The 27701-nt window shown below is 42.2% G+C and overlaps 1 protein-coding gene across 4 annotated transcripts in view; it reads right to left on the bottom strand.

Moving 5' to 3' along the window:
- Positions 1–338: 338 nt before the first annotated feature.
- The window catches only part of TNRC6B (trinucleotide repeat containing adaptor 6B), a 246682-nt gene continuing 219319 nt past the window's right edge, over positions 339–27701 (bottom strand). For 3 of the 4 annotated variants that reach the window (XM_068560730.1, XM_068560732.1, XM_068560731.1), the window contains 11 exons: positions 22055–22186; positions 21687–21782; positions 21355–21526; positions 13218–13355; positions 10676–10852; positions 9224–9370; positions 8878–8973; positions 5822–6046; positions 5314–5384; positions 1977–2116; positions 339–1031 (listed from right to left, as the gene is read on the bottom strand). In XM_068560730.1, coding sequence (XP_068416831.1) covers positions 644–1031; positions 1977–2116; positions 5314–5384; positions 5822–6046; positions 8878–8973; positions 9224–9370; positions 10676–10852; positions 13218–13355; positions 21355–21526; positions 21687–21782; positions 22055–22186 — 1782 coding nt within the window. In that variant the 3' untranslated portion in view covers positions 339–643. The remainder of the gene's footprint in view (positions 1032–1976; positions 2117–5313; positions 5385–5821; positions 6047–8877; positions 8974–9223; positions 9371–10675; positions 10853–13217; positions 13356–21354; positions 21527–21686; positions 21783–22054; positions 22187–27701) is intronic. The other variant, XM_068560733.1, reaches the window with a different exon arrangement.

Raw genomic sequence — 27701 nt, 5'->3', positions numbered from 1 at the left:
GCATGCCTGGGCAGTTACATGTGCCAGAACACACTGGTATTTATCAACCAGCCAATCACAATTTTTTTTTCTTTGTTTTTGTTTTTTTTTTTTTAGGTTTTTTGTGTTTTTGTTTTTAAAGTGAGGCTCCGTCAAGTCTTCCCTCCCCCCACCCCAACAATTCTTTTGAATTCCCCTCCCTCCCAAACATGGTAGACCTAAGGACGGAAACACACCCAGTGCAAACAAAGTTAAAAAGCTATTTTTTTTTTTCAGTATATATGTTTCTTAGCAACAACTTCCATATAACATGAAAAAAGTGAAAAACTAGAAACTAATTTTTTTAATTTTTTTGTGTTTAAATTTAAATGGTATGTGTACTTGCTTCACATTGTCTTTCTAGGTTGGCGTTCATGATTCAAGTATTTCAAGAGTGATATGTTCTCTTTTTGGATTCGTATTCCAAACGAAAAAACTGAAGTTATAAGGGAGGCAACTATGTGCTCAGACAGTCTGTCAGTGACCCACCTTTTTTTCTCTCTCCGTTTTCTTTTTTCCTTTTAAAAATGTATTTATTGCAAGTTGAAAAAAAAAACGAAAAGGTCAAGTTAGTGCTGCTGCTGTTCCAAAAAAGGTCACGAGGTCAGAGTTGAAAGTTCTAAGTTCAGATTGAATCCGACCCTCCTCCCAGAAGGTCACCAGGTAGTAAAGGAGCAGGGCTGCCCATCCTGTGGGGGTCTTCCACGGTCGGGACTCCCCACAAGCTAGAAGAATAGTTTGGGGGTCCCCACAATGAAGCGCCAGCAAGATCGGCCCCGCTGCTGCCACCAGCACTGCTGCTCCATTGCCCGAGCCCTGTGGACCCACCGAAAAGATTCAGAGCAGGTCCGACGGGATCCGACTGGGTCTGGCCGGTCTCCAGGGACTGCCAACCCGCTGCGGGTGCACTCGGGGTCGCCGCAGGGGTAGGGGGCTGAGCTTGTGCCAGAAAGCGGCTAACTTCGTCATCAGTGGCAAACTCAGCCAGGATGGTAGTGTTTCCCAGCACACACCTGGAAAAAAGGGGAGGGAAAGAGCTATGCATTTGAGGAAACTCCTAAAAGCATGCACAGGGACTGAGTATTTTGGGTCCTCGCTACTCAGAAGCGTGGTCCTTTGACTCCAGCTTCCACCTCCCCGGGACGCTTTTCAGAATCACAGGATCGGAACCTGCATTTTAACCAGACCAAAAGGTGACTGAGAAGTACTGATTGAGAACAACGTATCACTCAATCTCCAGATATCCAAAGACTACTGGAGAATATTATATATCAATATCCCTTGGGATATGGAATTTGTATGTCAAGTAAAACGCCACCTCTTTTCTTCTCCCCCTTGGGGGTAAAAGATCACAGCCCCAAGCATCAAGGTGACCCAGCTCCAGGCACCTGAAGTGCTGCTTCGTCTCAGGGCCGGGCTCACTGCCTGACCTCCCCATCACTTGCTTGTTCTGCGTGTACCTTCCCGTCATGGCATCTGCAGCCACGGGGAGTCAGCTCCTCCCGTTCACCACCTTGACAGCGGCGGGGAAGAGGATAGTCAGAGTCTGACCCAGCCCCACTTACTTCAGGAAGAACCCCTGCTACCCACTAAGACCACAATATTCATCATCACCCACAGAGGCCAAAGAAAGCAGCTAGATCCCATTACGAAAAGGGACAGCACTTACAACGTCTCACATTTCATAAATCCTGGATTTGTTTCATGGTACTAAAAATGTGCTCACTGTTTCACAAATCTGTTACTTTTGGAATTCCGATTATCGGATACAAACAGGACAATCCATGCTTACATAGGTAGAAGAGATTAGCCACCTCGGTACTCAAGCCATTGCTCATGTCATGATGCCGTTTGTGTGCATGTTCTCGTGCATCTCTGTTTAATTAAGCAGGTGCCCGAATACTCACATGTGCCTCTTCATGCATGTTTGTCTCAGTGAGCGCAGGCTGGGTACTCACATGTGCAGTGCAGTTTGGGCCTTGGCCGCCTCCTGTTTGGTGCTGTATCGGATCAGGGCGGTGCCCTGGGTTAGGTTCAGATGGAATGTCAGCAGTGGGCCATGCTGCATGCAGATGGTTCTCAAGGTTGACCCATCAATCTAAAAGAGTAATGACAGTCATGAGATAATAACTGGTGATGGGGTGGGAAAGGAAGTCAAGTGACCTTTCTTATATTTGAGAATGAGAAGGACTTCCGGTTCGTAAATAACAGCATTAGTACTAAATAAGTCTCGGAGAGACAAATGAAGAACTCAAGGCAGGGAAAGACTGCACTGAATACAGAGGTCTTCAAGGCAAATCTTAAGATATTCAAAGCACTGGGCTCAGATCTAATGTGGCCATTTTGCACATAAAAAATTTGTATAAATACAGCTCAAAACAAAAGCATATGATTCAACCTGTGGTCTATTTTCCTTAAGAGGTAAACAAGTAAACCTATGCTGACTGGTAGAGGCTTAAAAAGCAGAAATAAGACGGTAACCAAATAAGAATGTAAGAGAACATGCAAAGTTCTGAGCATGATTACTAATGTAACATTCTTCCAATCTCACCAAAAGCTACAGAGAAAAGACACGAACAAGAAAGGCACTGCTAACCATCTGACGATTTAGAATGCCGACGCTTGACCCAGCTCAGACTATTCTGACGTCTCTTTACTCCTACTCTCGCCATCTCAAGGAGAGACTCTACTTCTACCTACTTCTCTCTCTGTGCCTTCTGCTGCCCTCAGCCAACGTGACCAATGGTTTTTTTATAGCTGCTCACCCTAGTCAGACTCTCAGCATTAGGGTGTTCAGTGATTAGGGACAATTGCCCTTCCTCACCTATGACTTAGAGAACAAATCTCTTTATTCCCTCCGATTTAGTTGTATCAAGAACTTTACTAGGTTTATTGAAGCTGCTCAGTGCAACATTTCAGTTCATTTTTTGGGAAGGGAAACAGATTACTACTGGAATAGCCTTAAAAAGTTGTGCTACTGGCAGCAGCAGTGGAAACATTCTGTGGTTTTACCATGGAAACCCTACAGGATGAAAACTGGCAGTTTCACCGTAATTCTTTACAGAAAATGATGGGACAAAAGCTCTTAGCATTGTTTTATAAATGACAATTGACTATATAAGCATGTCAGTATATACCACAAGTGACTTTTTTAGGATAGATGCCCTATAAATAAATGGTAGGTGATGACAAGTAAATTTATCCAGGTCCCCCAAAAATGTGGCCTTATAACCTCCTTTTAAGCTATGATTGAGATTAGTGAGATGTCTGCTATTAGGTCATTTTGATTTTTAAATGAATCAATTCTTTCTAACACAAACACAGCCAATCCCTATATTCATTTTTTAAAAAAATAAATTTATTTATTTATTTATTTATGGCTGTGTTGGGTCTTCGTTGTTGCACGCGGGCTTTCTCTAGTTGAGACGAGCGGGGGCTACTCTTCGTTGTGGTACGTGGGCTTCTCATTTTGGTGGCTTCTCTTGTTGCGGAGCACGGGCTCTAGGCGTGCGGGCTTCAGTAGTTGCGGCACGCGGGCTCAGTAGTTGTGGCTCGCGGGCTCTAGAGCGCAGGCTCCGTAGTTGTGGCGCATGGGCTTAGTTGCTCCGCGGCATGCGGGATCTTCCCGGACCAGGGATCGAACCCGTGTTCCCTGCATTGGCAGGCGGATTCTTAACCACTGCACCACCAGGGAAGCCTGCCTATATTCATTTATATACATATACAAATGTAATTACTATTTTTTCATTTTATTTATTTACTTTTAAATTAAAAAAATTTAATTGAGGTATAGTTGATTTACAATATTACATTAGTTTCAAGTGTATAACATTTTTATAGATTATACTCCATTTATAGTTATAAAACATTGGCTATATTCCCTGTGTTGTACGATATAGCCTTGTAGCTTATTTATCTTATCCATAGTAGTCTGTACCTTTACTATGTTTCATATGATAATACAGGCTCCTTTCAACACTGCTTCTCTCATCCTAACCATATTACACCCACAGCACTGTGACAACTTAGAAATAATGAGGCATATTTTGAGGATGGTTATATAAAATGTCTATACTTCAGTCAACTCTTCGCTAAATAAATAACCCAGGGCTTTCAGCTGAGTTGACTAGATATGGAGATTAAGAGCCGTTCCAGACAGTTCCTCATGTTAACTGTATTTAGAAAACTGTCCATCTCAACACGAACCTTGAAATACGAGCCCCAGATTTACTCCCCACAAATAGGTTCACTAGGCAAATAAATTTAGGAGAATCTGTATTTCCCCACAGAGGATCATAATACATGTTAAAGCATAGTAAAGGGTCTAAGAAGCCTCATAATGAAGGCACCTGCTTAATTTTGTTTAATCAAGTATGTATTACAAACATATTAGGCCAGAGACCTATTAATATCCCATGGGAACACTCTGGAAAATGCTGGCTTAGTAAAGTGTGCATGAATCCACTTATGAATTAAATGCCAGACAATTTACTCTCTGTGTCAAAGGGAGGGAGGTATAATTGATTCCTTTTTAACAAGGTGTTGTAAAGGTTGTGCTGTCAAGCCCAAATGAAGGCCCTGGGCTCAGTTTCCATGGGTTCATTTAACCTCATTTGAGTGCTCCACGTATGTTGCTGCAAATACGTCAGTTATCAGGCAACTCAAGCGGAAGGGAGGGAGGTTTGGTGCAAATGAAACCCCACCACTGTAACAACAACCCAGAGAGCACGTTCTGATGAGAGCAAATCAGTAATGCCATCTACAGAGAAGAAGAGAACAGACAGGAAATGAAAATTAAATTAACAGACAGAAATTCACACATACGGCATTTAAGCCACGAAATCCACACATTCCTTCCACTGCAGAGATGGATGGTTAATTGTGTATGAATGAAGCATAAAAATGGTTACCAGTGAGCCACAAGTCTCGTTGAATGAGTAACACAAAAACAGGTAACTTTTTTGCTTGGTTCCAGATTCTGACAGGCAGATCCACACAGCAAGTTATCTCTGCTAAACAGAATTCACCAGATCACCACCCCATGCTCACTATTTATAAACTACACGTGTCAACATCACCATGAAGGCAGGCGTGAAGCTGGGTGTCCAGCATCCCCCCAGCTTCAGAAGTAGGCTTCGGGCCTTAGCTGGGGAGACTCACCCCTGCAGGCGGGACCTCTCTGTGGTGACCAGGAAATAAACGAGCTCTCCTCTCTGCTAGCCCCACACACCTCGGACTTTCCCTCTCGTAATACAATCAAGTCCCATCCAGAAAATCCCAAGAAAGCGTGGTTACCTGTGGAGTGAGATTGTGAAGAACCAGCCAGTAACTAGGACGAACTGAACCACCATCACTCCAGGTGGAGGCTGGAAGCAACCAGAAAAAAAGATCAGGAAGAACCATCAAAAAATTAAGATAGCCACGCGTGAGACACATTTTCAAACAGCCCACAGGGTTCCTCTCTCCTTTTATAAATCATCTTCTCCTTCTGCCTCACTCTGACCTCCTTTATCCTGTCACTGAATAGCCAGTTCTCTTCTCCTAGACCTTGATCCTATGCGCTCTTGCGCCTTATTTGCAAGACAATGTTGTCCTCCCAGGGTTCTCATCTTTACTCCATCAGTACCCCGGGAGTTCTTGGGTCCCTCTGCCTTATGCTGACTTCAATTCTCCACTCAAGAGATACTTTTTCCTCTACCCAACAACCGTGATTTCCTCTGAGTTCATCGTGTCTTCAACATTTGTGTGAACATAAGCCCCTCGGGTTGGAACAATGATGCTCCTTTAGGCAGATCCTTCTCACCAGAGGCAAGCCGTGAGTCCTGTGTCCCCCACCCCCTGACTGAGCGGGGTGCTGTGCTGCTCCAGGGAGATGACGGCTTGGGGTTGGTCAGACCGGGAGGCGGGCGGGGCAGCGGTGTAGTGTTCCTTGAGGAAATATGGTTTTTCCACATCTTGTTGGAGAGATGAGTGGGGTTGTGTCCTATGGGATCTGGGGACCATGTCGATTTGTAATCAGGGAACTTTGCTGTAAGAAGAGAAAATTAAGGCGGAAATTAGGTTAGACAGGTCACTTTTGTTAACAAATACACATACGCACGCACACACAAATACATACGTGTTTAAATTCTAAAAATATTAAGGGCACAATTTAAGAGGAGCAGTACAAAATAATTTTGTTCTCTGAGCTTATCAAATATAAATTTTCAATGACTCTTACTCTGAATTGACAAATTAACACATGAACTAAAGAGTTAGTAAGATAACTAATTCTCTACTGCTTTCTTAGCTAAACACAACCTGAAAAGGAAGATAAATTCAAGGAAAGCCTTCTTAAAGTCATTAGTCTTACAGATAGAGTAGAATGTGAACCCAGGCAGAACTAAAGTATTTATTCTATAAATACTTGCAGATTGAATGGAAAGTACATTAAAAATTAAACTTTTCTTGATCCAGAATACTAGATAACATTCAAACAGATTTTTAAAATATAATCAACAAATATTCACTAAGGGCTTACTCTGCTTTTAAGGTGCTAAATCAGTGCTATGGATAATATAAACAGTTGTTCCCAAGAACTTCAAGTTCAGACGGGAAAACAGAAAAGATGAACAACAGAATTGGTAACCCAGGCAACATCATATATGTTCAATACACGGAGGAGGAAAATGACAACGCTGGGCTGTCAGCAACGACTTTGCCAAGACAAGTCTTGAAGGATTGATATAAATGGACGGCTCAGCAAGACAGGAAAATAGAAACCGAGCTTCAACTTAAACTCTCTTTGTACCAAATATGTTTCTCCCCAAGTTTGGCCGAACAACATTTCACAGTAGCAGAGAGGTAAAGGAGGCCATAAAGGTCCGCTGGGGGCAGTTTCAGATGCTATCAGGAGTTTTTGCAGTAGATTTAGCAGGCAGTGTTTAAACTAGGGCCAAAATGTGGATGACAGCAAAGAGAATGGAAGAGAAGAAATGGATCTGAGAGAGAAGAAACCACTTGGGAGACGTCATCACTGGCTGGATCCAGCAAGCGAGGGAGACAGGAAAGAGTGAGGAAGAGGCGAGAGGGAAGACTGAGATGCTGCGACTAAGTGATGCACAGCAGCGCCACTAAGAAAAAGAGTTAAGAACGAAAGACAGGGCTTCCCTGGTGGCGCAGTGGTTAAGAGTCCGCCTGCCAATGCAGGGGACACGGGTTCGAGCCCTGCCCCGGGAAGATCCCACATGCCACAGAGAAGTTGAGCCCGTGCACCACAACTACTGAGCCTGCACTCTAGAGCCCGCGAGCCACAACTACTGAGCCCGCGCACCTAGAGCCTGTGCTCCACAACAAGAGAAGCCACCGCAACGAGAAGCCCGTGCACCACAACGAAGAGTAGCCCCCGCTCACCGCAACTAGAGAAAGCCAGCGCACAGCAACGAAGACCCAACACAGCCACAAATAAATAAATAAATAAATTAATTAATTAAAAAAGAAAATTTGTGAGGGTGAGGGTTGGAAATGTATACATTCAGTTTTAAACAAGGGTGATGCTTGAGTCATCTCTCAGGTGACCGCTTGTAAACGAAAGATAAAATAGTTAAAACAGAGGCATGGGCAGTTACAGGAATAAAAGAGGTGAAAATGAGTTTTTACATGTAAAGGTAGAAGCCCTAGGGGACTTCCCTGGCAGTCCAGTGGTTAAGACTGTGCACTTCCAGTGCAGGGGGCATGGGTTCAATCCCTGGTCGGGGAACTAAGATCCCACATGCCATGCAGTGTAGCCAAAAAAAAAAAAAAAAAAAAAAAAAAAAAATTAAAAAAAAAGGTAGAAGTCCTATAAAAGCATAATGTAGGGTGGTGTTTAGAAACATGGAATATGGAGTTGGCTCCTTTACACACTCACTTGGACCTGAGGCAAATTCTATCAGCTCTTTGAACCTCAGTTTCTTCATCTACAAAATGGGGATAATAGCGGGACCTCCCCCACAGACTTTGGTGAAGGTAAGATAAGAATTCACGCTGAAGGCTTAGCATGCTGCCTGGTCCTGAGAGGTTACTGTTGCACTGTTGCACTGTTGATATGACAGAGGTGGAAAGGAAAAGAAGACAATCTGTAAGGTCATTAACCCGCAGTGCCTTAGTAGGTAGCTAAGGATTTGTTTTATTTGCATTTACCTGCATAAACGTCAGAAGTCTTAATGACTTTAATGGCTTAAGGTCCAACTTTTGCAAGACCAAGGTGCCAATTACTAATGATTGGTCTACCAATCTATAAGGTGTTGTGCTAAGTAAGTGACTTCAAAGGCTCTGTTATAACCAATAAGTTTTCCATTCCCTATTGTCTTAAACACACACACACACACACACACACACACACGGAACTCAACAAATGTTGTTGGTAGAATTAACCAAGGTCCTGTTTTTTTTCCCCTTGGCCATCTGCCCTTAGCCTTTGTCTGTAAGTGGAAGAATTTTTAGAGAAAAGCAAGCTCTAATTGGCTGCCTTAGGAATAACAACCTGGACTTAACTGGTTCTTCCCACGGCCCCTGATTTTCTTGGCAGACTGGTTAAAAGAAAAGCACTTGTGTCATCAGGATATAACCTCTGCCCTCTCAACACCCATAGCTCCCTGTAATTATGTCACCATCTGCCTTGGTCCTAAAGCTGTATTTGTCTCACCCTGCCTCTGTTGAGACTGCAAGTTCCCCAAGGACGCAGCCAATACAAGAGGTGGGTCTCCATCCACCCTGACCTATGCTGGTCAACTGCTATAGAGGTATTTATTCCTTAAGAAATAAACGCCAATCTCCTTTGTAGAAGGCAGCCAGACAGGAAAGCGCTAGCGAAGGGGCAGAACTGGGTCACACGCGTACCTGAAGTGCTATGAACGTTGCTGAAGGAGTTGTCAGAGGCACTGTAGGGCCAGGCACCAGGTGAAGGCAGCGAGGTGTTGAGGGAAGAATTAGACCCTTTGGATGACGAATGAAGAACGAAATGAAAACAGTGCAGATAAATGTCAGCGTAACTAGTGAAATCTTGAAGTATTTTATTTAACCTTTAGTAAGAGGAAGGACAAACTATATCTAAAAACTAAATGTGAAAAGCTACATATTCCTATGTTTTCTGGTGAGATACCAGCAAGTACAAATGAAGCCACAGCCTGCCAAACATGAAAATACTGGGTACTGAATAAACACGAGGGGTGTTTCACTTATTTACCTGTGGTGTTATCCCGCAGAAGTTGGTGGTCAGTATCTACAATGGGAGATGTGGCTGTACCCCCCAGCACACTTCCTGGGGTGACATAGGGGTCAGATTCAGGGTCAATGTTTTGGATACCTTTCCATGGCACTCCTGGTTGGAATTCTGAGATAAGGAGAACAAATGTTGGATAGAGGTAGGAAGTTGTTCAAAACGTGGTAAAGTTATTTTTTGATACATGAAATAGATCTGTGAAGAGTCTAACTTCTGAATCTATTTTAGCTCAGACTTTCATCACAAAATTAAAAAAAAAAAAAGTCGGCCTGAACATATACTTTGCCAGCAGCACTCCTGTGCTATCCCGACATGTCGACCTTCTCTCTCTGCTTGGGAACTTGATGCCACAGACCCTCAAGGTCTGGCCCCAGGCCCTGCTCCTGCTCTTCCTGCTCCCAGGGAAGTTCAGGCCTGAGGGCAGGGAGGCAGGATACAGTAGTGTGGTCTCATGACAACTGTGAGGCATCTAGGACAAAAACTGGGAGAAAATCTGAGTTGGAGAGGAGATATTTCTCCCACTTATCTCACTGGAAATTGGCTCAGATGCACAAAAGAAAACACATATGACCACTACCACGTGGAATGTCCAGGGACAACCAGCAGGAATAATTTGGCTTATCATGAGAAAGCCTAGAAAATATTTAAGTGTTTACAATTTTTTATCAGTTAATTTAAATCATATTTAAAGCTATATTAAACTTTTATTTTCCTAACCATGATGAGGAAGAACAGTATGTAGTACATATGAATATGCACTATACTAGAAACTATACATATTCATAGCTCAAATATACCCGTATAGAAAGAGGTTTAGAAGGACATACACCAAACTTCTTGTTTTTAATTTTGCTTTAATAAATTAAAATTTTTTTCTACAATGAAGATAGATTACTTGTATCAGAATAAAAAGAGAAAACAAATAGCAAATAGTCTCACTGCACTCACTACTGCGTACCTAGAAACTGATAATAAATACTTGCTCCGTGAATAAACTAATCAATTCGCTGGACATTTCAGAAGAACCCACGTTACAAGGCATCCTTTGCATGGATGAATGCCAAGTCCCGGCTCCAAGGTCACCTTCTTTTACTCCCAGGCTGCACTCCACGGACTTCCTTTGGCCTATCTGTGCCTGTGCAGTATTTACCACACAGTAACTTGCCTTGTAGGTGATCAGCGTTCACACCTATGTTCCTGACTGAACTCTACAGAGCAGAGACCCCCTCTAATGAAAATTTGCTATCTTCCCACAGCAAATTCTTCCCTGCTTTTATCAGACAATAATTACTGAATGAAAAAAAATCAAAGTGAATGCCTTCGTAAAGGGAGTGTCAGAAGTAATCTGTTCAGAACCTGGTATTAACAATTATAAAAAAAAATGATATCCCAGAAAAAACATTTCCTGTACAATACCTGGAGGCCAACTGGCATTGCTGGATTTACTTCCGATTTTATTTGTTGGTGGAGATTTGGCAGGTAACCAGCTATCACCAGCAGGACCCGTATGGCCACCCAGTGTGTCACCCGGGATGATATCAAACTGGTTGTATGGTGACCCTCCTCTGGTCTTACCAGGGGCCACTATAGCGCCTGAGAAAAGAGAGAGGTAACTAATTCACACCAGAAAGGACTCCTATGAACAGAACTTGTTGCGCTTTCATTTAGAGGAACTCAAACACAGGATGCAGTAAGAAGAGTCCTGGAATCCGAGGTCCCACTTGAAAGCCACCGCCTAATTAGGGAGCAGGATGACCTTGACGACTCATCTCGCCTTTCAGCCTCTCAGTCTGCACTTACGCACACAGCGCTCTTCTCAGTCCTGAACGTCCTGTTCAATTTTAAAACTCCAGGGTCTTATGAAGTTAACAAAACTTTCATCAACTACGAATCATACCATCATCCCCCCAGTTTTTACACTGATGACCTAGGGATGAGGAATAGGAAAAATACTCAACAATTTGCGGCACATAAAAGGGTTTTTAATTACATTTCTACTGACACCAACCCACCCAAGTCTTTAAGTGCTGATCAGGCCTAGTTTAGCTGGAAGAAGCAGAGTAAACAGAGGGAGTTCGCTGGAGAGAAAGGCATCTGCAATTGCTTTAAATTCCAAAGCAATGAGACAGCATTCTCGCCGCCGCCGCCGCCGCCGCCGCCGAGGGTCTCTGCCAGCACAGGGCCAGCAGTGAACTCTGCAGCTCTGAGATCCACGGCTCCACACATGAAGAACAGCAAATCCTTTGTAAAACTGCTGTCCCGAGAGTATTTCAGCAGTTTTGTTGGTGCCCCCTTCATGCATTTTATATGCTGGGAGGCAGGAAAAATATTAAAAGCTTAATAATTCCCTTAAACTAACAAAAAATGAACTTTACTTTAAATGAAAATTTTGACCTCTGTGAGATACCATTCTACTTATCTTTCAAACGAATTTTACATGCTGTATTGTGTTACCTGATCTACTCTTAGGATGCTGTTTATGAACAGATAAAATTACTTCCAGGGTAATGTATTAAAATATTTGTGTAGGGACTTCCCTGGTGGTCCAGTGGTTAAGACTTAATGCTTCCACTGCAGGGGGCACGGGTTCAATCCCTAGTCGGGGAACTAAGATCTTGCATTCCGCACGCCATAGCCAAAAAGTAAAAAAAATGAAAATAAAATATTTGTGTAAATATCGATGAAAATAATCTGTTTGGTTTGGCCTAGCACAAGTATTATTAAAACTGTCTCCACGCTCAGCTAAGAGAAGTCATTCGCTTTTCTGGAGCCACTGACAGGAATTTGACTCAAGGGCACATAGTAGTGAAGTAGTAGGAAATGAATAGCTCAATTACCTTGGGGATTGCTAAGGAAATGGGAAAACATTACCTATAAGCTCTAAAAAGGCAAGCGAGTATTCTACCTGTAAGATAGCTTCTCACGTGCCACTGTGCAATTATAATCATACACCTATCATGTCTTTGGGGACAAGGGGACTTAATGAATCATCAGCCTAAGGAAGCAGCCTAAGTGTCCAAAGCTATAGATGCTGAGCTTAGATTATTCAGTCCAGAAACAGATTTGATAATTTCAATAAATCATTCTTGATTTTGTAGCATGAAATCAAATGATAATGCTTAGGGACAGCAGGCAGAGAACTTCACGTGGCCACTTCACCAGCCTACCGGGTGGGCACATGAAAGAGGGGTTTATAAAGGAACCCTGAAAGGCTCCAGACTGATGGGGCTGAGGCTGCCAGGAAGCCCCTGCAGGAGCCAGTCCGACCCCTATTTACAACTTGGTTCTCATGGACACAGCTGAGCCCAAGTAAATTACTGTCAAATGAAACAAACATTGAAACAAAGGCTGAAGGAAGGTCCTAAGACCTTTTATCCATTTCACAGGGAAATGGAGATGCTCTTACAGAGAATTACAGAGATGGTAGAGCTGACCCACATTCACAACCAAAGCCTACAATTACAATGCCCTCAACTGCTGTCTTGCAGACACTGTAATTCATAAAGAACAAGAAAGATTTGTGGAAAGTTCAAACCTCAGGTATTGATCTATTAGTCATCTTTTGGAGATCAAAGAGCTCAAACAATCATCATGATACATATTTGTTATGATCTCTCTCTTGTAGCTCCAAAAACGGATTCTGTTCTCTCAGCCTATTTATTAGGGTTTTAACCTAAGGGGAGCTCAAGTTCACTGCTACTGCTCTCAATCCCATTGCAGGTGGGAAATTTTGCTCCCCTTAAGTGGAACTAGCATTTAAGTTTCTTATAATTTGAAATACACACAACCCCAATCTTCCTCTCCTAGGTGATCATAGGATTGGGGGGAAAAAAATCAAGAGACTCATTAGGAAAAAGCTAAAATAGATCTGTGCTTCAAAGTAAGTTTATAGGCCACTTCGTCAAGGCCTGCTGAGAGTCGGAACAGCTCCAAGTCACGAAGCTTTGTTTGCTCTTACCATTTTTGTGCATATTGGCTTCCTGTGTGGCTACAGAGGGCAGTCCCTCCATCATGGAGGTCCACTGTTTAAAGCGAGACTCTGTTCCAGCCTCCTTCCCACCAACCATGCCGTAGTCCATGCCGCCAGAGCTGAAGCCTAAAATGGAGAACCAAATTTTACGTCTTTTTATAAGTTTCTAGTATCAGTAACCAAGAGTTCTGAGGCAGAACCCATGAATAGCTTCATTTGTCACTTAAAGACCAATTCACATGAAGTTTTCTTTACTCAGAAACAGATATTTTGATTCAAAATGCTGATCCTGGCTCCTGCTTGCTAAAAAAGTGACGACTCTGTTCAGGTATGAAAACATGTATGACTGCCATCTCATTAAGACCATCTCAGTGCATGTGTGCATTCACTTATCCATCTGTGTCAAACAGAACGTGGGGCCAGCAATTCTCCAACTGAGATGGAGACGTCTACACGTCAAACCAACATGGTGGGCGCTTCCCTTGCGGTGCCATGGTTAAGAATCCACCTGTCAATGCAGGGGACAGGGGTTCGAGCTCTGGTCCAGGAAGATCCCACATGCCGCGGAGCAACTAAGCCCGTGCGCCACAACTACTGAGCCTGCGCTCTAGAGCCCGCGTGCCACAACTACTGAAGCCCACGCACTTAGAGCCTGTGCGCTGCAACAAGAGAAGCCACCACAATGAGAAGCCCACACACCGCAACTAAGAGTAGCCCCTGCTCACCGCAACTAGAGAAAGCCCACGCACAGCAATGAAGACCCAATGCAGCCATAAATAAATAAATAAGTAAGTAAATAAATAAACTTATTTAAAAAAAAAAACCCCAGGGCTTCCCTGGTGGCGCAGTGGTTAAGAATCTCTCTGCCAATGCAAGAGACACAGGTTCGAGCCCTGGCCTGGGAAGATCCCACATGCCGCGGAGCAACTAAGCCCGTGCGTCACAACTACTGAGCCTGAGCTCTAGTGTCCGCAAGCCACACTCCTGAGCCTGTGCGCCACAACTACTGAACCCTGTGCGCCTAGAGCCCATGCTCCGCAACAAGAGAAGCCACCGCAACGAGAAGCCCGTGCACTGCAACGAATACCCAACGCAGCAATCAATCAATCAATCAATAAATAAATAAATAAATAAATAAATTAATTAATTAATTTAAAAACAAAACAAAACAAAACCCCAACCTGGTGTAACAGCAGCTATTAAGTTGTGGCAGGGTCTCTGGCAGAGGAAAGGCTTTGCAGAGGGACACTGATCCTGGACCTAGGCAAGGTAGGCGAGTAAGTCAAGGAAACCAAGTACAAAGCTCTGACTGGTGACAATCAGGCGTGTTTAGGGAATGATGACAAGCCCAATGTGACTCCAATGTTTGGCTGCCTATGGATGCAGTGAGACGGGGAGCAACGAAGTGGCGTGGCATGTAGGGTCTTCATGTATCAGGCTGAGGAGTCTAGCTAGACCTTTTTTTCCCCTCTAAGACAGGAGATGAAATTCTTCAGCAAGTGAGGAGAGACAACTAGACCTGTATTTTACAAAGAGACCTGACAGTGTGAGAATGGGGTAGATAGAATCTGGGAGATCAATTTGAAAAAAGTTTTTATATAATGACAAAGACCCCATAGCTTGAATAGGCAACTGGCGAGAGATTCAGTTTACTTCGCCATGTGCCGCCAGGCGTCAGGCTTTTAGCAAGGGTTTTGGCAGGTAACATTTTCCCACGGCACAGGGCTGGACAGGTGAAAGCCAGACAGGAGCGGCTCGTTGATGTAGCCTCACAGGGTCCACCATCCATTTTGGGTCAGAATGTATTTAATACTTTTCAAACCGATGCTCAAAAGAAGTGAAGGACTAAAATCAACCACTGAAACAGGGGAAGGGAAGAATAATGAATAAAAAACAGAAAAAGAAGAATGAGCCATAGATAAGGTGGCAACAACATGCAAGCATGGACACCCAAGGAGGTCAGCAGGGTTCCCACCACGTCTCAGCTCAGGTGGCCTGTGGGGTCTATTCTCCCCCTAGTGGACGTGCAGCTCCAGCCAGGCCAGACTCCACGCTGTACCCACTTTACTCTCCTACCATCTGGTGCTGTCTTATTGGCCCTCAAGTTCCATCTATCCAAATCCCACTGGGGGCCCAGGTCACATTTTTCTCCCCTGTGCTTCTCCTGCCAGGGATAGTTTTATAAATGCACAATAAATCAAATCAGTTCTGACACCTTTCTTGACCTGTTTAAAATGTTGCTATTAATATACGGAACACTGTCCTTTCACACAGTTTGTAACTGACTTTACTAGTCCAAGTGATTGCTTGGAGGGTGTGGGTGGGGAGAAGTCCTTGGAATGAGCTGGAAATATTTCAGATTGAACCCTTCTTTTTATTTTATTTATTATTATTGTTTTTTAATTAATTTATTTATTTCTGGCTGTGCTGGGTCTTCGTTGCTGCGCGCAGGCCTTCTCTAGTTGCGGTGGGCAGTGGTTACTCTTTGCTGCGGTGCGCGGGCTTCTCGTTGCGGTGGCTTCTCTTGTTGCGGAGCCCGGGCTCTAGGCGCACGGGCTTCAGTAGTTGTGGCTCGCGGGCTCCAGAGTGCAGGCTCAGTAGTTGTGGCGCACGGGCTTCGTTGCTCCGCGGCATGTGGGATCTTCCCGGACCATTGCTCGAACCCGTGTCCCCTGCATTGGCAGGCGGATTCTTAATCACTGCGCCACCAGGGAAGTCCCGGAACCCTTCTTTTTAAAAAAGAAGAGTTTAAGATATTTTCACTTTTGTCCTATGTGACTAAAATGAAATGAGACTGGAGGACAGGGAGGCTGAAAGGAACAAGGGCCTTCTCTGATACAGCTTCAGTGGCCTACGTGGGTTTACTCCTTGGGCAAATTACACCTCTACCTTTGACTTAGAAAACCAGCCCTCAGTGCCTGGATTCCAGGCCATCTGAAAGCTCGGTTCTAATCATTGAGAAAGAGCTTTTGAAAATAACCTGGGATTAAAAAGAAGAATGTAAGGGTTAGTAAGATAAGAAACCATTCCTTATATATTAATTTTCTTTAAAGTTGCTCTAAAATTTAAAACTCACAAAGAATTAAAGTTATTTAATTTCAGCTGCTTAGAGTTCTTCCGTGACACATAAAATGTAGAAAATTAGTAAGAGTTATAAATCTTAGGAGAGAAAAGAGTTTGAGCAGTTCCCCCTGAACCTTAGGTAAAGTGGGCATCTTTCTCATTAGAAACTTGTGGATCAAATGCCAACACGATATGGCAGCACCGTAACTAAACAATAAAGTGTGGTAAGGAAAAAAAACTGAAGAGGGCAAAAAAACAAACAAACAAAAAACCCCCAAAAAACCACAGGAGATAACAGTGCCTTGAAAGGTCCAATCTACAAACCCAAAACTATGAGAGGAAAATCAGTGCAAGGTTGTATGTAACTGTATCTTTCTTCGACGTCACATAGTGACTGGCCTGACGTTAGAATAGAATGTGTTCAACAAATCTCGATGAAAGGAATTCTGTGCTCTAGAGGCTGCATTAACAGAAGGCAGAGGGCACTCCACTCGTGACCTCTGGGGCTGCTCATGAGCTATCACACCTCCAAACCCAGGAAAACACTGACTTGACTGTCCTTGCTATTTCATCAAACCAAACTTCCTCGGTCCATCAAGTGGCCTCCAGTAATTCTCCAGTTCCCCGACACAGAACTTCTAATCAAACAAGTCATTTAGTTCAGTCCAATGAATATTTATGGAGAGCCTAACTTGTGCCAGGCTCTGTGTTAGGAGCTAAGGTACAATCAGAGATAAGACATGCCCCTTGCCTTTCCAGGGCCTCATTTCACCAGTACATTCCTTTTACCTCCCTTATCATTCTTACAAATACAAGCCCTTGGCTACCTTATCTGTCCTTGCCAGAATTACTTTCTTTGCCACACACTCTAATTCGTTGTCTATTCATCACTACCACTTGTCTCAGGGCTTACCTCCTTAAGGAAACTCTCTCAAATTAACTTTTCCTTAATTCATCACTCCTTTACTCTCTTTGCCATAGTTCTATATTTTCCACTATTACTTTGGTTGCAGATTAAAAAAACAAGTTCCTGGGGTTTTAAAATAATTATAAATGGATAAAGAAGATGTGGCACATATATACAATGGAATATTACTCAGCCATAAAAGGAAACGAAATTGAGTTATTTGTAGTGAGGTGGGTGGACCTAGAGCGTGTCATACAGAGTGAAGTAAGTCAGAAAAAGAAAAACAAATACCATACGCCAACACATATATATGGAATCTAAAAAAAAAAAAAAAAAAAAAAAGAAAAATGTTTCTGATGAACCTAGGGGCAGGACAGGAATAAAGACGCAGACGTAGAGAATGGACTTGAGGACACAGGGAGGGGGAAGGGTAAGCTGGGACGAAGTGAGAGAGTGGCATGGACATATATACACTACCAAATGTAAAACAGATAGCTAGTGGGAAGCAGCCGCATAGCACAGGGAGATCAGCTCCGTGCTTTGTGTCCACCTAGAGGGGTGGGATAGGGAGGGTGGGAGGGAGACGCAAGAGGGAGGAGATATGGGGATATATGTATAGCTGATTCACTTTGTTATAAAGCAGAAACTAACACACCATTGTAAAGCAATTATACTCCAATAAAGATGTTAAAAAAGTAATAATTATAATAAAGAATAAATTATAAAAGAAAGAAATCATCCACAGTTGCCCCTTTAATACAACTGTTCTAATCCATGTCCACATGCCCATGTGATGTTGACACACCATAATACCAGGAAAGATACAGTTATTCTTCTGCTATTTTAATAATCTCTACTATTCATAACTCTACTTTTCACTGGATATACCACACACAGAAATATTACATATTATGATAAATTTTAAACATAAAAAGTAAAATTTTATTTGACATGCCCTTCCTGATGAGCGATTTTGCTTCTCGATTAGTTCAGATATTTGTGAGTGACTATGACTTAATACTAGAATGAGATCTAGCTCACACTATTCCTATTTTTAAAATTTTTGTAGACTTGATAAAGCACTAAGATATCTTACACAAATAAGGAGATGGAAAAAGGAGGAGCCTTGTAATTACATCAGTTATTTCTTTACATTCCTTTTTAGGTATATTTCCTCCCCCACCCCACCCACTCAATAAAACAAATACTAAAACTACTTTTAGTATTTAGTATATATTTAGTATAAATACTTATTTTTAGACAGGTCATTATCACGTGACAATTCAATTAGGTATATTTTCCATTTTGCTAAAAGCAGAAAATTAGAAATCATCTACTTTACAAAAACAATCAGCTAGGGGGATTTCCCTCGTGGTCCAGTGGTAAAGAATCCGCCTTCCAATGCAGGGGATGCGGGTTTGATCCCTGGTTAGGGAACTAAGATCCCGCATGCTGCGGGGCAACTAAGCCTGCGTGCCACAACTACTGAGCTTGCGCACCTCAACTAGAGAGCCTGCATGCTGCAAACTACAGAGCCCACGAGCCCTGGAGCCCACGCGCCACAACTAGAGAAGAGAAAACCCTCATGCCACAACTAGAGAGAAGCCTGCACGCTGCAACTAGAGGGAAGCCTGCGCTCCACAATGAACACCCGAAGCAGACAAAAAAATACATAAATATTAAAAAAAAAACAGAAACAAAAATAGCTAAGGGTAACCCGTTAAGCAGTCATGAAAGTCATTCAACTTTTTAATTCTGAGAAAATATACCAGTAGAGGCTTCATCAATATTTATTAAGAAACTTAATTATTCTTGCTAGTCTTTAACCTACAGGTACTTTTTTTTTAGTTTGCTATACTCAGCACCATTTATACTCATGTATATTCATTCATTTTATTACAGCTTTGCCATATAATCTTTTTTGAAAAAATTTTAACCTGTGTAAATGCTTTAACTATATTTTCGTCAAAATCTTACAGCTATAGATTTTATTCAAAATAGCCAGCCAAATCAGACTTGTTTTCAGTCCCAATTTTTCAATTCCAAGAAATGTGGTAATATGAATTAAGGAGAATTGTAACTGTGAAATAAATTGCAAAACGCATCTTGTAAGGCAGATTATAAGTGGTCAGATCACAATTAATATAAAGACCTAATAAAATTAATTTATCCATTGTTTAATAAGTGAGCAGATGTAAATAAGTCAATATGTTCTTCCTCCTTACTTAATCTGGATTATAATGCAGAACTAAATTTTTAAGGTACTTATGAAACAGGAATATGATTTAAAAAAAAAAACCCATGAAATTTCTTCCGTAAATGTACATATGTATATATACTGAACTCTGATCCTTTAGTCATTAGGAATAGTTAAGTATAATAATCACAAACAACACGATTAATCTAATAAGACATCATGATACAAATTTTCTATATATTTAATAAATAAGAGGTATACACACTGCTAAAAATTAACAGATTTGTAGCCAACACATAATTTTACTTTTTAATAGGGGGCAGCAGATAGTAAAGATGTTATAAAGACTGTCATTGAAATAAATACATCATGATTTTAGGTTTTTAACAACTAACTGACCAGTGCATACCCAGTCTAAAGGAAATCACATAAAAGTTTTATCCACAGGCTTTACCTGATTCGCTGTGAAAATGTCTGTTTCAAAGAGTCAGTCTCACTAAACTATACTGCTCAAGCTGTTCAAAGGTGCTTTTCTTTCCAACTAAGACATACCCTCAGGATGAGTACTGAGAAGGCCTGAAAAGAACTGTGTTCTTAAAACAAGTGGGAAAAGCCACTTGTGGCCTCCAGATGCTCTCTTTGCTTTATACGACTGGATTCCTTTTCAAGAACTACGCACCCTTTGACTAAAGCGGATGTAAAAGAAGCACAGTTGCCCCACTTCACGATCATGTACAGTGTCTAAATTCAGAACAACTGAACACACACCAACACACCCAGGCTCTTATGTCAAGCTTCATCTGTAACAGAAGACACGATTCAGAAGGTGAAGACTGGAAACCCAGGGGTAATGGCACCATCATTAGTCATCAAGGGAGGCTTCCTCCTTGCCTGGAACCTCAGAGAAGCATGCTCTAATAGGATACGGGATGGTGGAGAATCTGCCCTTCTTTTATGTCATATGGAAGAAAGTTTATTTTGAATTTAAAAGTCAGTTCTCAGGCAAATCATTTTTAAGTACAGTTGGTAGAACTTGAGGATCTGTAAATTAATTCCCTTACAACTATCCAGGATCAAGGAGTCCTTGAACTCTCTGCTCTTCTCTGGATGTGGCCTCCCCAGGGGGCAGTGGGCACCTCACAGAGCACAGAGAGCAGGGCCATTTGTCCAGGGTCACTTTGTCACCTGGGAGTATGGATTTCAAGTCTCCCCAAACTCTTGTTTTTGAGTTTGCAAAGAACAGCGTTGTCTTTACTGAAAGAAAATCTAAATGTTGTCAGTCTGAGAAGAAACCCACTGTGGGGTGTGGTACCTTTTTAATTTTTTAATTTTACTTGTAAATCACTGTTGCCTCACTGATTGGACTCTGCTTACAACACGTTCCCCGGTTCTGAAAGAGCTACGATTTGCCTGCCAACAAATTCTTGATGAATGTCAAAGGTATAACTTTACTTGTGCTAATTCTATTTAAATCAGATGAGATACTAATATCAGAAGAATTTTATCAGTTTGCCTTTTAATTTTAATATCAGTTCCCCATTTTTTCAAGAGAAGGTAATTTTATCTGGAGAGCTAAACGCCTCAACTTGTACATAATTTATTAGATTATAACCTCAGACGTGTGTAGCAGTCACAGCAGGTACAAACATTTAACTGGCTTGAAAAAAACTCCTGGTGGTAGGAGAGCTGATTGCCACTCACAAGTAATAAAAGACTGCTTTGGACCCAGAGAAGGTGGAGGCCTGTCTCTGTTATTTACTGTGTGGTGAGCTTCAGGAAACCACTGAGACTCTAGGATATCAATAACTCAGATATCTCACCTGAAAGAGGGGGATACAAATAGTCACCTACCCTGCACAGCTGTTGTGAAAACAGTGTAATGGAGGTCCAACCCCCAGGCTGAGAACATGACTGGCAGGTAATTTTCAACAGGCAGTTTTCATTACTTCACAGCTTACCAGAACTGTATCCAGGTATCGGCCCTTTGGTTTGAAGGTCTGGGAGCCCCACATTTAGAGCGTTGGGGACCATGTTGTCCAGGTGCGGCTTGGGCCCGACGGGATGAGACGGCGAATGCTTCATGCTGGGCTGCCTCTGCTGCTGCTGCAGGGCGCTCACCATTCGAGCCAGCTGGAGGCGAGCAGGCGCAAGGGAAAACGGACACGTGAGAAGCCAACACCCTGAACCGCACGGGGAAAGGCGGCATTTGAGTCGTGCCTGCCATCGAAGAGGTTAAGCAGAGATGCATCCCCCCCACGGAGCACCAGGGGGCCCTTCCGGTGCCACGTACCTGCTGCTCCTGCTGCTGGCGCACGGCTTGAGAAAGCTTCCTCTGGTTCTGCAACAACTGCTGCTGTTGCTGCTGCTGCAGGAGCAGCTGACACGCCTACAGCGCAGGGGAGAAAGAGAGGACGAAAGTTTCCTAAGACAGACTGACGGGGAAAACTTAAAGGGCCTGTGAATGAATCAAGTGCCCGTGAGGGAAGCACCACCGAGTTCCCAGTCTACGGGTCACATTTACCTGCAGTTGAGCTGATATATCAACCCTTAAGCACACTCAACAGTTTGCATGAAATGAAGCAAATAAAAGCTAAAGAGAAAAAAAAGAAAAAAAATCAAGTAACCTTTTTAGCTATAGGAGGAAAATCTGCTACTTACCAACTGAAACTGGGGAATTTGTGGAAGCTGGCTCAGCATGGCAATTTGTTGAGGAGATAACTGGGGCCCCACATTGAAAAGACCTGGATTCAGGCCACTGTTGGGAAACTGCTTGAGCATTGAGGCAGAAACCTAGCCAAAAGAAGGAACATTCAGAATTTATCAAAATAAAATTTTTTTTTCCGTGAAATGAATCTTATTAGAGCTAAAGCAAGCACTGCCAATTTTTTCCTTGAAAAATATTTATGAAAAAATATTAAACGATTGGGAGAAATACACCAAAGTGTTAACAATGGTTGTCTTTGAGTGGTGAAATTACAGGAGCTTTTTAATTCTCTTTTTAGACTTTACAATTTTTCTGCAATAAAAATTACGAATTTTGCAATCTAGAAAATATCAAGAAAACAAATTAATGATAATATAACTTTTGTCTGAGAAGTTATTACTGGAAATGTGCTATAAAAACATCCACTGAACCCACTGAATCAGTGAGCGCCATGGAGAACAAACTTACTCCGTCTTCCATGAGTGGTAAATAGCATTCTGGTCAAAAGCTTATTAGTTCTAGAGGCAGACTGTGTGAGCCTGCCATTTCTAAGGTATAGGACTCAGAGCAAGTGACTTACTTAACCTTTCTAAGCCTCACTTTCCTTATCTCCAAAATGGTCATTTGAGGATTTTACGAGTTAGTGCATGTCAAATGCTTAGAAATGCCCTCTGTACATGTTCATATTATCTCACAGGATGGTTCCTCAGATGTCCAGGCAATGATCACAGCTCCCCTGCATCTCATCTCCAGGCTACATATGATCAGTTCTCTCACCTGTATCTCATTCAATTTCTCAATGCAGAGCCCAGGACAGAAAAGCCATTTCCTAAAGTTGTCTAATACTGGGTAGACCTGGCCATCACTAACCGTTCTTCTGAAAGCCATGCTTTTAACAGTTCCTAAGATCTCAACTTCTCTGATGATCAACTCCTAACTCACACATTAAGCTTACTGTCAATTAAAATCTACAATATTAAAATTGTAGATGGGGCATTAGATTAAAATTACATGGGGTGTTTTACTCCCCCATGTAATTTTTAAGCAGCTGGGTTTAAAAATTTTATTAATTTATGTTTTGATCCTTAGGACTTTACATTTATCTTTATATGCATGGCACATAGCAGATGCTTGATAAACACCTGTTAGATGAATGAACCTCTCATATTTTAACTTACTAACAGTCACCCTTCCAGTCGAAGTCCAGGAATAGTCAATCACTTCTAATCAACACAACTGTTTTAGACAGCTTGTCAAATGACTTGTCAAAATAGAGATACAACAACTTTATCGTTCCTATAATCCAAAATTTTTTTACCAATCAGTGAAGAAAACGAGTTAAGTTCAAATATGTTAGCAAACTATGATTCTCGATTCCTAGTACGGGTGCTCAGAAACCATGTTTTTGATCATCTTGTCTAGAATCTTGCTTGGAATTGGCACCAAGTTCATCAGTCTTTAAGCCACTTTCCTTGTTCTTTCAAAATTAAAAAAAAAAAAAAAAAAAATTCCCCCATTCTCCTTACTTCATTGTAGGGGAGGGGAGCTTCTTTCCCATTGCTGACCTGAGGCTCCAACAGAGGGGCACCCACCTTTATCATAACACTCTGGGCCTCTTTCCCTTACATCCTGGCAGCAAGCCCACAGGGGGGACTGCCCTATTCCAGTTACTAGGGGGTAAGTTTGGAATTCAGTATTAGGAAGCTCACATTCTCCAGTATCAGCTTTCTCGGTAGTAAAGAGGACGTTTAGGCCCCTGGAAGCCTTCCTCTTTTTGTCTTAAAAATTCAGGATTTGGGCAGGAAAGAGGGGTTGTCATTATTAAACCCTCCTCCTTGAAGACCTCAAGCATTCTTCAAAGATCACAGTCAGGACTCTGCAATTCTTTCCACAAATTCTTTCTCTGCTGTAGGATTTAATGCATCTTAAACCCTTGCGGTTGAACACCCTTATTCTTAACAGAGAAGACAAAAGCAGTAAAAATATTCTTTCCACTTAATCAGTCAGCATTATATGAAGAGTCCAAAGCTATGATTCCTTTCCCAGTCACCACATTGCACCAAACCAAGTTCTAAGACACTTTTGACCTGCCTACTTTTTTACAAGCCTCAACTTATTTTGTGTTTTAATCTCCCAGCATGACTCTCACACATTCACCCTTGCTTGCATACCCTTACCTTCCATCTTTTAAAAATTACCCTATAAAACGTGAGTCAACAGAAAGCTTTCATCAGAAGGCCACGGGGTCTTCCCATGTTACCTTTCTTTAGCATCACAGTCAAAGTTAAATTCTTCAGCTTCCTAATACTTTTGAGTCACTGTCTGCTACATTCTCAAGAATATCTGCCTATCTTTTCTTTGACACCTTCTAGTCTAAAAACATCTAAGTTCAAGTTTCCTATGCTCGGCTCACCAACTCGTTTTCTTCCAAGATCTCAGGCACTTGCACTTAAACTATCAATTCTCTCATTTTGGAAAGTATTTTGATTTAAAGTAATAGTTTGCCCAGCTGCTTCCTCGCTACTCTCTACGAGGTGCTGAGTGCTGCCAACCAATTAAAAAACTTGTCTGACGCGACTATATAAAAAGCAGATAAACAACAAGGACCTCCTGTATAGCATGGGGAACTATATTCAATATCTTGTAATAACCTATAATGGAAAAGAACCTGAAAAAGAACAGATATATAGATATATATAACTGAACCACTTTGCTGTACACCTGAAACTAACACAACATTGTATATCAACTATACTTCAATTAAAAAATAAAAGATAAACTGACTTAAAAAAACAAAACAAAAACCCACCTTATTTGATTTTCTATTTTAACAGACCCCTAGCAGATAGGAGCTCAAAGCAGGCACACCATTACTGTGCACTTTACCTCTGCACCAGTTTTATGGCCAGCATGAGGGACATACCTTCCACAACTCCTCTCAAATAATAATTCTTCTTCATCTCTCCTTTGAGTTCACCCAAATGGTCACCAATGTGGCTTAACTTATTGTCTCTGATATAATGGTTCTAACCTCACTGTATTAAAAGTTTTTCTTTTTTTTGTTTGGGGGGGGGGCGGGAGCAGTCGGGGACAGGGAAGGAGGCTTCGAGTGGAGATATATCCTACGCTATCACACCATATTCCAAACCAGAGTCTTAGACCATACCTCAGTGACTCATGAAATCGTATTTCTTACCTTCACAGTGTGAATCTTAAATTCATTTGGTTTAGCAACTATACCAGGTTGAACTGTGTCCCCCACCCCCCCAAATTCATGCCCAACTGTGATCTGAGAATGTGACCTTATTCAAAAGTAGGATCTTTGTAGACATAATCAAGTTTCAGATGAGGACATAATGGATTACAGTGGGCCCTAATCCAAAGACTGGTGTCCTTAGAAGAAGAGAAAGTCCAGAGACACACAGGGAAGAATGCCACGTGAATACGGAGGTGGAGATGGGAGTGATGCATTTACACGTCAAGGAACACCAAGCCCTGCCAGCAGCCACCAGAAACTAGGAGAGAGGCACGGAACAGACTCTCCTGTGGAGCCTGCAGTAGGAACCAACCCTGATGACACCTTGCTATCGGACGTCTAGGCTCCAGAACTTGCAAGAGAATAAATGTCTGTTGTTTTAAGCTACCCAGTTTGCGGTCATTTGCTGTGGCAGTTTCTAGAAAAGAAACGAATACAATAACTCTGTTTGCAGGCCTGTGCCATCTGGTATGTTAACTACTAGTCTCATGTGGCTATTGAGCAGCTGAAACATGGCTAACCTAAGTGGAGATGTGGGTTTTGTTTTTTTTTTTTTTTTTGGCCGCAGCACGTGGCATGCAGGATCTTAGTTCCCCAACCAGGGATTGAACCCATGCCCCCAGCAGTGGAAGCGTGGAGTCCCAACCACTGGACTGCCAGGGAAGTCCCGAGATGTGTTTTAAGTGTAAAATATACACCAGATTTCAAAGACTTGGTATTAAAAAAAGGAGAGTAAAAATTTTGATATAATTTAAAAACACTGAGTAAAGGTTGAAATGATAATAATTTAGATATATTGGTTTGAAGAATATATATTATTAAATTAACTTTGCCAGTTTCTTTTTATCTCTTAGCTGGGGCTACTAAAAACTTTAAATTCCATCATGTGGCTTGTGTTACATTTCTACCGGACAGTGCTGCTCCAGGCTGTCTGTACTGATCAGCACGTTTCTAACTTCCTTTCCGAAGCTTTCATCTATGATTCATGGGAAATCTCCTCTGCTTATTTTCTTTCCCAACCTGCTGGCCTCCAAAATAAAGAGCCATTGTCTGAACTGTCATTTCTCCTCCCTTCTTTCAGTTTTATTTTTTTTTAATTTTATTTATTTATTTATTTATTTATTTATTTATTTATTTATTTATTTATTTATTTATTTATTTATTTATTTTTGGCTTCACTGGGTCTTCGTTGCTGTGCGCGGCTTCTCATTGCAGTGGCTTCTCTTGTTGCGGAGCATGGGCTCTAGGTGCGTGGGCTTCCGTAGTTGTGGCTCACAGGCTTCAGTAGTTGTGGCTCGCGGGCTCTAGAGCGCAGGCTCAGTAGTTGTGGCGCACAGGCTTAGTTGCTCCGCGGCATGTGGGATCTTCCCGGACCAGGGCTCGAACCCGTGTCCCCTGCATTGGCAGGCGGATTCTTACCCACTGCGCCACCAGGGAAGCCCTCTTTCAGTTTTTAAAAATAAATTTATTTATTTATTTATTTTTGGCTGCGTTGGGTCTTCGTTGCTGTGTGCGGGCTTTCTCTAGCTGCGGCGAGCGGGGGCTACTCTTTGTTGCGGTGCGTGGGCTTCTCGTTGTCGTGGCTTCTCTTGTTGCAGAGCACGGGCTCTAGGTGAGCAGGCTTCAGTAGTTGTGGCACGCGGGCTCTAGAGCTCAGGCTCAGTAGTTGTGGCGCACGGGCTTAGTTGCTCCGCGGCATGTGGGATCTTCCCCGACCAGGGCTTGAACCTGTGTCCCTTGCATTGGCAGGCAGATTCTTAACCACTGCGCCACCAGGGAAGCCCCCTCTTTCAGTTTTAAAAGACCTACTGGACAAATCAGCTGGTCTCCTGATTACCATTTCTCTTCAGTCTTGAGAATGTATGTTACCCCTTGCCACGAGCCCATGATCCCACCACCTTCCTTACTATTCCTACTACTCAAAACTAGCTAAAGAAACCACCATTCAAAGCAAAACATGCCCATGACCCAGCAGTACCCTAGAGAAATTCATTCTAGGAGACAAATAGAGGAATATTCACAGCAGCACTGCTCATAATAGCAAAAATCTGGAAACAACCCAAATGTCTATTGATAGTAGGGTAGAATAGGTAAATGAATGATGGTATATTCATATAGTAGAATACAATATGAACCACAATTGCCTAAATCAACATGGGAAAATCTTACAAGCATTATCAAGTAAAGAAAGTCAGAGAAGGCTACATACTGTATGATTTCATTACATAAAGTTCAAAAAAGGGAACATGAAACATATTATTTACAGATAGACAGATACCGAAAGACTATAAAGAAAAGAAATGCTAACACAAGGTATTTTCATACTTTAATTTAAATGCCAGCAT

This window comes from Eschrichtius robustus, chromosome 13 (genome assembly GCF_028021215.1).
Source record: "Eschrichtius robustus isolate mEscRob2 chromosome 13, mEscRob2.pri, whole genome shotgun sequence".
Lineage (NCBI taxonomy): Eukaryota > Metazoa > Chordata > Mammalia > Artiodactyla > Eschrichtiidae > Eschrichtius > Eschrichtius robustus.
Note: the sequence above shows the minus strand (reverse complement) of the source record. Positions and strands in the feature narration are given on the sequence as shown.